This window comes from Hirundo rustica, chromosome 6 (genome assembly GCF_015227805.2).
Source record: "Hirundo rustica isolate bHirRus1 chromosome 6, bHirRus1.pri.v3, whole genome shotgun sequence".
NCBI classification, from domain to species: domain Eukaryota; kingdom Metazoa; phylum Chordata; class Aves; order Passeriformes; family Hirundinidae; genus Hirundo; species Hirundo rustica.
In genome coordinates this window covers 55,821,204-55,835,644 of record NC_053455.1, presented here as the reverse complement: position 1 = coordinate 55,835,644, position 14,441 = coordinate 55,821,204, and the positions used below count along the sequence as shown (strand labels likewise).

General features: G+C 36.9%; 1 protein-coding gene across 1 annotated transcript in view; it reads left to right on the top strand.

Moving 5' to 3' along the window:
• The first annotated feature begins 3,903 nt into the window (after positions 1 to 3,903).
• The window catches only part of CCDC73 (coiled-coil domain containing 73), a 55,190-nt gene continuing 44,652 nt past the window's right edge, over positions 3,904 to 14,441 (top strand). Inside the window, exons 1-2 of the mRNA XM_040066863.2 lie at positions 3,904 to 3,927; positions 10,737 to 10,883. Coding sequence (XP_039922797.1) covers positions 3,904 to 3,927; positions 10,737 to 10,883 — 171 coding nt within the window. The remainder of the gene's footprint in view (positions 3,928 to 10,736; positions 10,884 to 14,441) is intronic.

The following is a 14,441-nucleotide window of genomic DNA, read 5'->3' as shown; positions in this document are numbered from 1 at the left end:
CCCTCACGGTGCCCGTCCCGCAGCTGCGCTCCCTCGGGGCACCGAGCGTGAGGGCGCCCGGCCCCGGGCTGGGAAAGCGGAGAGGGCTTGGAAACACGGCTCTTCCCAGGGAGATTCCAGCCTAGACGGGACAGGGTGAGGCGTCCTGCCCTAACTGTCCTGGAACAAGGTGAAATTGGTGTTACACAGCCCTGCGCTGCCTCTGCCCGTGCCCCGCCGGGCCCTGAGGGGAGCGGGGCCCGCTGCCCGGAGTGCGGGGCAGGGGCTCGGTGCTGGTGCTGCCGGAGAAAAACCACTCCCCTGCAACTGGGGAAAACAAGGTGTGCCTAGTTTTATTTGTCTTTTTTTGGAAAAAAGCCGTTTTCCAGCTGGGCCTGGGCGGGCGCAGCACCCTTAAATATCTTGGGCCTGCCCCAAAGCGAGGGGTGTCTTTCCTTGTTTTTGATGTGTACGGCTTAGTATCTTGCTTTTCGTACGGATTGTTTATGCGATGCCCCATGCAGAGTCTGGAAATACTGAATGAATGTAGCCAGGCTGCTTGCCTTTGGGTAGCTGGTCGATTTCTTCCTGCCACAGGTCTGTGAGGAAAATACGTGAGCGCCTGGGATGTCTCTGTCAGTGCTGTGGTAATATATGTTTTATCTTAAAAAAAATCCCCAAACTGAATGTGTAGACAACAGTAGAGTGCTTTGAGCTGCAAAATTAGGAAAGTTCTAATTTATCATTCACTTTAGAATTAGAACAAATGCATACATGTTTACTGAGGATTTCTAGTAAGATTTCATTTGTATCTTTCATGTTAATGGCGAAGGCTTACATGAAAAAGAGCTCTAAAAGTACCGTGTTCAAGGTATTTGTGTCATCTTAAAAGTGTTGCTGTATCTTTCTTTCTTTCTTTCTTTCTTTCTTTCTTTCTTTCTTTCTTTCTTTCTTTCTTTCTTTCTTTCTTTCTTTCTTTCTTTCTTTCTTTCTTTCTTTCTTTCTTTCTTTCTTTCTTTCTTTCTTTCTTTCTTTCTTTCTTTCTTTCTTTCTTTCTTTCTTTCTTTCTTTCTTTCTTTCTTTCTTTCTTTCTTTCTTTCTTTCTTTCTTTCTTTTTCAAGCTTTTATCACAATGTAATGTGATTATGGTCTTCTAACGCATTTTTACAGAAAGTTCATGCATCCTGCCTTCTGTCCTGCAAAAATCCTGTGCCTGTTGATCATGTATCAGGCTGGGTGCCCAGAGAAGAACTCCTGCCTGCTCTCTGCAGTTTCTGCTGTTCTGGGATTTTGGGGATTCTGTGGTATGGAGAGGAGACATAAAATGTGCTCTGGTGCAAGGCTGCTCCTTGTCGTCTCCTGCCATTCTTAGCCTCCTGTGGGAGCTGTTCCAAACCTGGTGCTGCAGAGACATCCTTACTCTAACCTAGAGTGAGATGCAGACCTTAAAAAAAAAATTTAAAAAAAAAAAAATTCTATGATGAGAAATTTTTTTTGTCACTAATATTGACATTATGGTGCTCAGATAAAAAAGAGACAATTTTCATGCATTATGGCCCACTGAGATAATATAATTACTTTTGAAGCTTTATCATAGGGATACCAAATATTTAATGGCAATGTTAGCACAAGTTGTGTTGAGGAATGGCTTGTGGAGGAAAAGGTAATACTTGTCAGACACATTTAAAGGAAGAGAGAGAATACAAAAAAGGAAGCAAACCAGCCATCAGGGAAATCAGTTCTTTCTGGATATAAAGTAGACACTCTCAAAGTGTTGGAAAGAGATTAAATATCACTAGTGCCTGAACTTGCTGACAGAGCATCAATCTGTTAATTGCTCATATTATATTATTTTGGGCTGATCCCCTATTTGGTGGTACTAATTACTTCCTTGTTTACACTTGGTAGAGGTATTTCACAACTGTAACTACAAACAAGCAGCAGCTTGGAGTGCTCCCTGGACACATCCACTCTTTTGGCAGTGTTGCAAATAAGAGCACTGGGAGCTGCAGTTGTGCCTGCTTTGTGCTGGCAGGGCACTGCTGCTGGACAGGGAATTTCGATGGAGTTCTCAGTGCTTCTGGTAACGTAGTCCTGCGCTGATCTTTTTTGGAAAACATTTCGATTTCTATTCCGTGGCTGTGGCTGTGACTGCAGGGCACCCAGGACAGCACAGTTCAGTTGGATGTCGACTAGGTGGCAGCATGGTGTTTGAAACGGGCGCAAGCTGCTTTTCGGCTCGCTAAAACATCCCTAGTTTTATTCTGTGCCCGTAAAATTTGGGTAAACTTGACTTCTGTTAATCCCTTCAACACTTAATGTCTCTATACTAATAGCTAAGAGGATGCTGACTAAATACTGAAAAGTATTCGGATGGAAAGGCTAGGGAGGAGAATTTAATCCCACTCTCAAACATGCTGTAAGCAGAAAACAGTTTTACCATCTTAATCAGAGTGCTGCTCTTTATGGTTTCCTCTTTTAATTTGAGCTGAAATGAGTTAAGATATCTTTTGCTAGTTTATTAGTAATATTTTACTTGTGGTTGAAAAAAAATTTTTCTATTATTATTTATGGTCTTACTGTAGTAATGTCCTATAAAAGACAAATACAGTAAAATATGTAATTATTTTTGATTACAGAAAGTAAGGATCCCGATAATATATATCTGTGTTAGCCCTGCTAACCAAATTATATGATATGAAAACTTAATCACCCATTTTTGGAACATGCTGGCTAGCTTGTGAGAGATTATATGTTTTCATCAAAAGAATTCAGATTACTGAAGGCAACCTCTCGTAGTGGGGGCAAAAATGCAGATCCCAAGCAATGCAGTACTTGGGCAAGCAGCTCCAGTCTTTTAAGTTTCATCCAGAATCCAACAGGTTGCTAACACAGACTTTGGAGCAACTGACAAAGTTTTTTAAAACTTCACCCTTCAATTCTTTTGCTCTAGCTCTGTATTTGATCATTACTGCATTGTGATCTCAGAAGCTGATTTGGAGCAGTGCAATAATTGCTTGGAACTGCTGTTATCACATTGACATGAAGTATTGCAGGTTGAATTAAAAAAGGCTCTCAGAGGAACTTTCCCATACTTTCCCATATGCTTTCTGGGTCATCAGTTTGCTCTTCTCAGGAATGTGTTGCTCAGCTTTCCTTTTTTTTTTTTTTTTTTTTTTTTTTTTTTTTTTTTTTTAAAATCACATATTGAAACAGAGCTGGAAATGTGGAGAAAATAAGAAGAAGAAGAAAAAAAAAGTAAAAAATCCAGCTAAAACTTTCTAGGAAACTGGGAAAAGCAAAGCAGCCAACCAAGATCCATTGCTTCTTGACAAAATCTGAGGGTTCTAGCAGCTGAGAGTTCTTTGTTCAATGCTTTTCCCACAATTCTGTTAAAATCTGGAATTTTAAAAAGTGTTATGTCATCCAGCAGATGGTTTCAGATTATTGATGATGATGGTTTTGTCAGCAAAGATTCCAAAGCAGGTTTTTAAGGACAATTGTTTTGCTCTCTTATGGGGCCAGTGTTGGTCTCCCATCCCAAAAGGACGCAATGCTTTCCTAGGCTTTGAGAAAGGTAACTTTAGAACAAGTGTACAGCTTCCACACTTAAAATCTTTACACTGTCTGAAAGTTAAACAAATGCCATTGATTTTAGGCCAGAAACTGCTAGTACCAGAGATAAGGACATTTTGATGTGACTAGGGCTGCTTTATCTTTGGAAAACAAGAAACACAAGCATGTTCACAAATCTTTTCCTTGGATAAGCTGTGCTGAATTGTAGGATATCTCTTATATGGTGTACATCTGTTACTTTAAGTCTTCAGCTGCTAGAGTGGCAAAGACCATTATCTTTGCTTTCTTTACTAAAAGGCTTTGTATTTTATACTCTGTCTGTTTCAGAATTTGTCACAGGTTCTCTGGATGATTCTGTCCTGTGTTGTTAGGGTAAGCTAATATATATATGAACACAAAATATAGGGAAGAACATGGAAAAGAGTAGATAGAGCTACTTATTGAGAGTAGATGCAGCAAAATAGTATTAATGCACCAGTAAAATGTTGGAGAATGTTCCCCAGAAAAGCCCTGAAGAAACAGTCTGGTCTCCAAAGGTGTGTTGTCCCAGCATAAATTACACACTGGTGGTCGTGTTGTACTTGACTTTTACAGGATTAAAAGCTACCTACAATCCAAATTTGTGCTCAGGACAGATTTAAAATCCTGTCATTGCAAAGTCAAGGAAGAGAATTACTGTTCACTTTAATTCAGTAGAAGAGGATTTGAACTGGATTTCTGTTTGTTATTGGTGAGACAGTGAGGTAGAAAGACCTTTTACATGACCTGGGACAGGTGTTCTTGCATTGTGTGTGCTTCTATTATGTATGAATAACAGAAAATTCGATGGAACTTTAGTGTAAAACAATATTTATAATAAAATTAGTATAAAGCAGTCCTTTAAAATAAGAACTTTGCATTGACAATGCTACCTGATTTACTGTAAAGTTTGAAAAATCATATAATCCTCTTCATTCAAAAGCCACAAGTCTGCCTCGTCCCTCCTCCAAATGATTTTTGATTTTATAAGATCAGTCTACAAAAATACAAATATTAGATTTTTATTGTTTCTGGATTTGAGTATTTTTAAAGAGTCCACATCTTGATGTTCTATTTTTAAGAACATAATTGTTTGTAAATGCGCACCACAACACTGGTGTATTGATCTTACTTTTAGAACAAATTGTCTTACAGGACTGGCAATATATTTTTGAAAATTGTAAAGTTTGGGGATATTTTGAAAAGTGAATAACTTCTAAAGTTTTTGAGGACTGCAGAGGAAATTTTTTTTGTCTTCTGTGATTCTATAATGATTTGTAGATCATCATAATTGCAGATGCCAATGTGTAAATACAGTGATATTTTAAATAAAACTGAGGAAGGACATCTTTAAAATATAAGTTGCATGGCGAATCTCCTTTTAGAAAGGAAGAATTTTTGTTAAATAGCTCTGTTGTATACAGAGATGTAATTTCTGGAACTGCTAGGGGCATCACTGCCTTTCTGAGAGCCTGCATTCTTTCGAAAAGTTTAACTTGTTTGCGTTCATTTGTACGTGTGAATGGGGCCACTCTCAACTAAAACCCGAAAGAACCGCCAAAAGACCTCAAAGGAAACAAACCAGGGATTTAACCCAGCACAGCTCACTGAGGAGGGTTTGTTACACCCCGTGATCTGGAGTGTGCTCCTCGTGACACCACTCTGGGTGGGCAAATCGGTGAGCTGGTTGGGTTTGGATGATGTCTGGTGCACACAATTTGCTGCTTTTCCTAAGAGAGGTGGTACAATTCTTGTAGGAAGATGTGGGATGGAGGAGAAAATGAAAAATAACTTTTGTCTATCAATCTGTATATTGAAGGATCAAACTTTAGGCAAGATCAAACAGAACTGCATTAAATATGTAGGAGTTTAAAAATAAATAACTCTACCTACAGAAAATCTCTGGATTTAAAGTAAGAAAAAAACCTCAAAACACCAATAGTGATAGGGAGAAAGCTGCCTTCAAAAATTATTATTTTTTAAAATCAAATTGAGCCCAAGAAATTTAAGACCTACTAAAATACGTGTCAGGCTACCTAAACCTTTACATACAGGTTCTTAGCAATGGTTCTTTAAAAATGTAGCTTACTCTAGATGTCTTTTCTGTAGCTGCCTTTACAGAGGCCATGTACCCGGTTGTTTTGCAGTCCACATTTTATGGCACTGGATGCCAGTAGGTTTTCTTATGATTCAGGAATCTCACCTGGGTTATGTGAGACAGACCTGATGTGCGGAATCTGGAAAATGATGAAGATCTGATTTGTTTTCCTAGTTCTTTCTGGTGAACTCTTCCTAGCAGAATCATGGAGTCTGGGCTTTTTTGCTCCTTTGGTATAGCTGGCTGCTTGTTTTCTAATTCCTAAACTTAGATCTGAGCTATAACTTCAGAAAATTATAAAAGAACTTAAAGATTTATGTAGTTTTTGGGTTTTAGATATAACAAGGGGCTCTACACAAATCTGGTTTTAGTTCTCTCCAATACAAGAAGATGTTTGAACAGCATCAAAAAGACATTTCCTTGAAAAGTTAAAATGTATGTTAGTCTTACTGCTTTGTTTATCAAACAGGCAGAGCCTGTATTTCAGTCTTCAATGATCATAAGGGGAACCTTATCCTGTGCAGGGGGATTATTTATTTCTTTATAATACTTATGTCTTGTATAAAATGCAGTCATACTGTGCCATTTTTGTGTATAAATATTTTTTTAAATTATTTTATTTAAAAGCAAGCAGTGTTTCATACTCTTTGGTTTAACATGACAAAAATCTGGATTATACTTCTTACCCAGTAATCTGACTTGATGGTTCCATAGCGGCACCGTAACACCTTGATCACAGAGTAAGTCAGCATATTTAAATTTAAATCCTAACTCTTGACTGGACACAATTGTGTATGTGGGTGCATTAGGTACACTCTGTGCCTGGATGAAATCATTTCAGCTGCATAAACTTCTGTACAGTTTTTCACAAATAGTCCTAGAAATGTTTCTTACAGATAAAATGTCAGTTTTAGTGGGCCGCATCTGAAGCACAGAGGTGATAGTGTTGGTTCTTGTAACTTGTGTTTCTGCATCTGGTGGGGATAGATATATTTTTATGGCCATCCTTTTAACAAGAAGTTATTAGACTTAAGAAGGTAAATTTCATTCTGGAGTTTCACCAAGCACAGAATTTAATACTTATGCTTCAGTGTAATTTTTCTGGAGGCAGCATTTGCAAACACCTTAGGTTATGTTGGAGCAGATGTTTTGTCTCCTTGTGTGTAGGTAAGGACTGATAAACAAACAAATCAATTATTATTTATTAAGGTCAAAACAATCTTAAAAACTGATCCAGCCTATACTGAAATGCCATAAATTACCCTGTTTCTAAAAAGAAACTCAGGCTGTTGCAAAAATGCACCTGAAAGGGGTTTTGTAGAGAAATACTATGAAATTCTGCACACATGCACTATTGGAATGTGTTAAGTTAAATAGGAGGGGGAAGATATTTCCAAGCAGTTTTTGTAAGGTATTGCTCTCGGTGGCACTTCTGGCGTCTGAATGTTTTAGTTAATATCAAACCCTGCAGTTGTTATTGTGGTAAAGTGATAGTGTGAAATTGATGCTGTTATACTATAACAATAAGGACGTGACTCATGTATTTTATGTACACATGCATTCAACTGTAGTGACAAATGGCTTCATGCTGTGTGATTAAATGCATATTAGCATTTGCCCTAGGCATTTGATTATTACCATCTTTACTTCATTACATTACCACACTGTATGGCCATATAATTTATAAGATAATACAGACATCACTTTGTTGCTGATAGGAATTATTCTGTTTTATGGATGGTGTCCTTTAATTTTGCCTTTCATGGATTATAAAATTGGTTAATATCTGCTGAAGTGAATCACTGGAGAAGCAAATAAAGATGTTGGCCTCAGGTCACAGTGTCATTTGTGATACTGGCAAAATCTTACAGCCTCATTTATCCCTGTACATGATTGATAACACCATGGGTTAAATGGAGAAAGCTTTGCTTCCATTAAAGGATCATCATGAATGAAGACCTCCCACTTAAAAGTCAGGCATGATGAGAAGACAAGAGACTATCTACAGGTCAAATTAAATAACTTAAATAATTTAAGTGGAATGACAGTGTAATTTGTTCATTCTGTGTTATTACCCTGACCCCTATCAGGCTTATAGGCTAACTTACTTTCTAGTGTAGGGTATTTAAGATGTAATTTTTAATAAGTGCTTTTCAAAGATATAAAGCTCTTTATGGCACTTAAAATTGTGTTAAAATGGATTTTTTTAATGTGCTTTTTAAAAAGTAATTTTTGTCCTTATTTTGTTAAATGTAAAGTAAGTAATAGGAAAGCAAATGTAGTAAATGCTTCAAAATAGGAATGTTAGTCTTTCACTTTTAAAATGTTATCACACGTATGTTTTAGATTTTTAAAAAATTATTTTATAGGTATTCTGACAAATACCAGTTGCTAAAGTAAAAATGCATTATCTGGAAGTACCTTTGATTGCACAAGATTTTTTTTTTTTTTTTTTTTTTTTTTTTTTTTTTTTTTTTTTTTTTTTTCTTCCCCTGTGGTGAAGGACATTTATTATTTAACCTGTATCTTCACAGTAGCTCTGGATTGTTGTATTAACGTGTGACATCAAAAGAAGATATTTTATTAATATGAAGGATAATTTAAATTATTTTTTAAACTTTATTATTATATTTTGTATATTTTTGTTCCCAGTCAGGCTCAGTGTAATCTTGCTGGCAGCTACTGAATTTCTTGAGCTCTCCGAGGTGGAAGAGACTTCAGGGGTGTGTGGTGCTGAACGCCGAGGAGGGCAGGAGTGTGTGTATCCCCCCTGTACCTGGCAGGTTTCAGCAGCAGGCTGTGAAGCATTTTGTGGCAGTCCTGGCAAAGCAGTCTGAGTGCAAATTGCCCGTGAGAAAACAGCACTGTCACCATGAAGGGCTGGGTGAAGACTCAATGAGCTTCACTCACTAAGCGTTTATCTGCACTCACCGCATTAGGGAGGGAAAGTCTTGTTTGTCAAGTGCTCCTGCTGAGATCACTGAGCTGAGAGAAAGCCCTGCATGCCTGAGGCCCCTTTGCTTCTGTTCCTTGGAGTTTAGCATTGGTTTGAAAATATCCCCTAGGGAAAATAATTCTCAGATTGTTTCTGTGATGGGAAGGAAAATCATAAGCCCCAGTGTGTCACAGTTGATGAACACACTTCTACTGGCTGGCCTGAATAGGAATAATTTCATAACTGAAGTGTACTTCTTCAAGAGTTCTTGTCCTTGTAGGATGAATCCTTTTTCTGAATCAAGTTTATCCTTTATTTTTCCTCTTGATAACAAGGCTGCCCGCTTCTTCATTTGATATCTGCCCAGTCTTATGGAAATTCATCACTGTAGGGTTCTGCCAACTCCAGGCCTGGAACATCAGCTGACAGCAACAGAATTGGATCATGTGTCATGTTTTAATATTATGGTTGCAAAAATCTTACCCTTAGCATGATGAACAGTGAAATCAAAGGGGTCTGTGCCTGGTTTATTGTGCATAATATTGGCATTTTTATTAGATTGGTAATTATGGTCATCTCCCAATACTTGAGATCAAATGTTTGTGGTAGTTCTTCATGCAGTGGTACAACATGTATCAGTAAGGAAACAATTTTGAAAATTTGAGTGGAAGAAACAAAATATTTTAGGGTGCTTTTGGGAGAGTCAGACTTCATTTATTCTAAGTTCTTTGGCTAAAATACAAATAGTAGGTTTTTATTCTAATGTATTACTTGGAAAAAAAAAAATCCAAACAGCTTCAGTCCATAATGACTGCAGATTGCCTGCACAATGCTTGATTCATGTTGGCACATTGACACGACAGATTTATTGCCTGAAGTGCTACATGTTTGTACATGGCTCTTATTCAGGCTTTATTTGCTGCCTCTTCAGAAGTCCTTCAAAGATACACATTTTGACACTGACAAAAGAAGTTATATACTTCACATCGAACAGCTCAATATTAGTCATGTGGTTTAAAATGAAAGACAAAAATGAGCCTGATTTTTTTGGTTTTGGCAAAACCATTCTTTTACTAACAGAATAACTTTTGTGGTGGGGCAGCTAAGCAAGGACTCAATCTATTATTCATGACCAAGCAGCTTAAATGTGATCTATGTTAGCGTTTTATTTAGACAACAGAAGAAAAAGTGGTGAGCCCTGATTTGTGGTTGTTATGGCCCCATGATACAGACCAGGTCTCTGCTCTTCCTGCAGGAATTCCTTCCTAAGGGTTCTGTGGCAGCAGCCAGGTCAGTCATAACTCCTGTGCTCTAGCCCTGCCTCCATAATTCTTAGTGCAGAAACACACACAGGGTGTGTCTGGCAGGGATAGCATCCTGTGTTCTTGTGCACTGCTGAAAATTCTGTCTCAAGGATTAAAAAATTTTAATCTGCGAAGAACAGGTGAAATATGTACAGCTGTTACATTTTTGTGAATAAAGTGCTGAGTGTTGTAGTCACGTCTGGTGTCTCTAACAAACCTGCTTTGTCCTTACAGAGACACCTGGGCTCCTGTTTGTGCAACTCCTTGCTTGACAAGGGTTGATGCAGCTGGCTCAGAGTGCATTTTGATACAGGATCTAGTTGGAAAAGACTCAGAAAGACTTCTTGTTAAAATTCAGATGCAGAGACTGCAAGCATTACCTTAAGTCCCTAATTTCAGACCAAAGATCCCTTTTAAAATTGTGCCTGTCTTGTGATCTTTGACATCTTGAAGGTAGACAGCAACTTTTACATGGCATAAGGTGTTCGTTGCACCACATTTGTGTCAGTGCAGGGCAGTAACTCCGGGAAAAAACTCTACTACTTCTGTCTGCTCATCAAAGTTTTTGCTAAAACTAAAATGAAGCCAAGAAATACAGGGGAAAAACAAAGGAATATTGTGAATTATTGATAAATCTGTTTGGGTTTTTTTCTACAGTATTGCACATTACTTTAAAATGAAAATATTGGTAATTACACTACATAGTGCCTGTAAGTAGTAATTTTACTGTGTGCAAAAAGGATCTGCCTCCATATTTGCAGGTTTTGCGGTTTGAGTATTCTCTTACTGGTAAACTGGAGAGGAAATGCCTGTCTCTATTTTGCAGAAAGAAGCTCAAAGAATGGATGAAGATTTTAAAGCACAGGCACTTGACTCCACCCTTCCAAGTCCATCAGAGACTTTACTTTCCATTCGACTCTTAGACTTTAAAACAAGTTTATTGGAGGCAATAGAAGAGCTGCGCATAAGAAGGGTAAATTTGTTTATATTGGATTTGGTCTTTCTTTGTCTTATTTCTGTCTCCCTGTAGGTAATCATAGAAAATGTTACATAAGTGTGGCTAAACCTTATGCTATGTTTTAAGTGATTCACCAACAAGGGTTTTGTTTAAAAATATAATGGATTTAGGTATTGGGTGTATTACAAATTTCCTTGTAGACAGCAGGGTTATATGGGAATGAATTTGTTTTTTCTGTAACAAAGTAAGAAGTTATAAGGGTTGATAATCAGACTATTGAGAAAATAATGTCTTTCATTATAGTTCTTCCCTTTAAGAGCATCCTTTGATACAAAATGAGAAGAAAGAATCCAAGTATTTGCCAAGTCCCTAAGTCTTTCTCATTTCATAATTGATTTGCCATTTGCCAGAAAAGTAGTGATTTTGGCTGTTTACCTGTGTTTTTCAGAATTAGCTATGAAGGCAAAGAGCTATATTAAAAACACTTTACTTTGCCATTTTTACATTGCTAAACTATGAAGCTAGATCCCTACAATAATAGTGTGTTGAGTATTGGGGGGGTGGGGGATGTTTTGATTTTAAAATGAGCTGAATCATCTTGTAGTAGTACCAAGGTAAAATTGCTTCTGTGCTGGTAAAGACAGCTGCTTTTTCTTGTAGGTAATTTTTCACTTGTATTTTTCTGTGGTTACTTTTTCAGTTTTGTGTATGTAAACATTCTTGTCTATTTTCCCCCTTAGGGTTTCTGAACTGTTGTGTGTATTGAAAGACCTAAAGTGTATTTTTCTTCATCTGATGAATTTGACCTGTTCAAAAGATGTGTATTATTACTTTTAAAATATAAGTATTGATGACATGCTTGATTTATGCTTATTTTTATCTAAGTGAAATGCTCTAATCCTCTTTAAAAGCCATAAACAAAAGAATGACTGCCATAAAAAGGAAAAAAAAAAAGAGAGAGAAAGGCTGCATGATGGTACATTCTTAGTGCAGTACTGTTAAAGGCCCCGTGGTGTTACAATGGTAGTGTTTATTCTAGTCAAACTATTTTAGTATTAAAAGTATAGACTGAAAAGTTTAACTTTTATTTTAATTATCAGAGTATACTTTTCTTTGTAAGACTGCTTAGCTGAATTTACATGGTTAACTTATTGTTGCACTTTTAATGCACTTGCTCAGAGCCTAAAGTGTTCATGGAGTGCCATGGAATTTCATCTTTTGGCATTTTTCTTTGAGTTTTTATGCCTGTTTTGTGTCTGCTATACTACAAGAATTTGTGACTGTGATTTTGAAACAGTTGTCTCAGAGGGGTGAGTAATTTTTTGCCTTAAAGTTGTTTTTAGTTTCAGACACGGTTCTAAGTTTCTAAAATAGCTGTGCTTTCCTTTACCCTAAAATATATATATATACATATGTACATATCTACCTGTTTAGTTAGAAATTTAGGTTAAAAAAGTAAGCATTTTACCGACAGACAGTTGGAATTCTTAGACTGTCCTTGAACATATTTTTGATTGGTTTTGATTCAACAATCAGTTCAGGGCTGCTTGCTTAGTATATTTGAAGTTGGAATATAAAACAGTATTTTGAAGAAGCAAGAGTTTTTCAATAATGTGGCTTATGCCTAGTGGCATTCATTTTTATCCTTTTAAGTAGAATTTTTTATAGCTGTTTTTGCTTTAAAATACTCCTAAAAAACTGTCTCCCAATTTTAGCTATGAATTTCTTACAAATTCAGTCAATGTGAGGTTATTCTCTAGCTATTTAATCAGCCTTGAGAGGAAGGTACTGCACAGACCAAAATACAGGGATAACTCAGAGAGTTACATTGCTTGTCTTGCTCCGTGCTAATTTTTCCATGGCCAAGAATGAAACGCACAAACCTAAACTGTCATCTGCTCCATCAGAAAGCGGAGTAAAAGTGAAAATTCTGCAGATTTCTTGTTTCTCTTCCCACTCCCTTTCCAGGTTGCTTTTGAGGTTCAGTAGACTGATAACCTGAGGGAGGCACTAGAGCCAGTACCATGGATTTTACCCTCAGTTTTGTCTTTGACCTCTGGCTTGGCCTCACATGAGATTATTTTACCTCTATTTGCTTCTGTTTTTCTTCCCGTTCTTGGTCTTGCTTGTCACTTCAACAGGAGACTCCTTGGAACAGGACCTATTGTGTATTTTGTGTTTAATAAACTGCCTGGAATGGTTGTTTAATAAAAATAAATTTGTGAATAAAATGATCTGTGTGAAGCTAATAAAAGCAAACTCTTAAATACGAAAATATTTTGAGAGACTTGATGCAATCCCTACTCAATGTCATCATACTGTGGTTAAATTCTCAAAAACAGTTTAGAAGAGTTGCTCAGAGTAAGGGACTGTTCATCTATTTCATCTTCCAGAGGAAATTCCAATCCTTGGTAGATGTACAAGTTTGTTCTAAAGAATACATTGCTTAAATGATTATACTTGATACAGCTTCACTTTATTCCTTTGGCTATTTCTTTGGAGGCTCTTTGTCTTCCATAGGAATTGACATAATATTAGTATGTAGAGCAATTAAAACTCACAAAAAATTATATTTCTCTTTCCCCTGCCACCCAGGGATTACTTCACACTCCAATAATTTGAGTGTCCTCAGTTTTTTCCAGTTTAATGTTCCCACTCATCAAGCACTGACCATGCCAGTGATCCTTTTGCGCTGGATATCCTCTTCACTTGCTTCCATGTCTGTCAGTCTTGCTCTGCAGTCAGCTGAATGAATTTTCTTCCTAACAATCTTTTAACTGGATTTTATACCTAAGTGTAAATTAGGGTAATTTTTAGTGAAATAACAGAAACAAGGACAGCTGAGTATTAGGAAAAAAATTAAGTATGTGGATTTAAGAAAATAAACAGCACTGAATTTTCAGACCTCATGACTGTGACATCCTGTGCAATTGTTTGAGTCAGCAAGCAGTATGTTAGGAGAACATTTCTGTGTTAGTGAATAACGTGGCTTTTGATTGGAAACTGATTACTTGCAGTTGGAGAGGAGAGTGTTGTAAGTATCAATGCAGGCCTTCCTGGGAATATATTTTGATAGAAGAAATTTATTTAAATATAGAGGAATTGTAACCTTTGCGGTGGAGTCAAGGACAGACCAATGTAAAATTTCCAAAAGAAAAATAATGGTTGGTACAAATTTCTGTGTCTCTGCATCTGAAAAAGGAAAGTTTTTGAGAATAGATTCCAAATATAGTTGCTATTATTTTTTGTTTAGTGTCGTAACTATGAAAATCTAACAATGTTTTATCAGGAACAGAAGTTAGAATAATGCTACTGTAAATATCTTCTCTCCCTATAACATTTGTCCTGGAAACAAAGCTTAAGAACAATATCCATGAGATCTACTAAAAATTGTACTGGTCTGCTTAATTCATGAAGGAATTTCAAATTGTAATATGAAACAATCAGAAATTGTAGTTTCTGTGAGTACTATTTGACCTACATGAAAATTGGATGTGCAATTTTGTAGGAGGGAGAGTCTAAGTTCAAAAAAGATAATAAAAGTACCTAGCAGCAGTTTTGGCTGCTTGGACA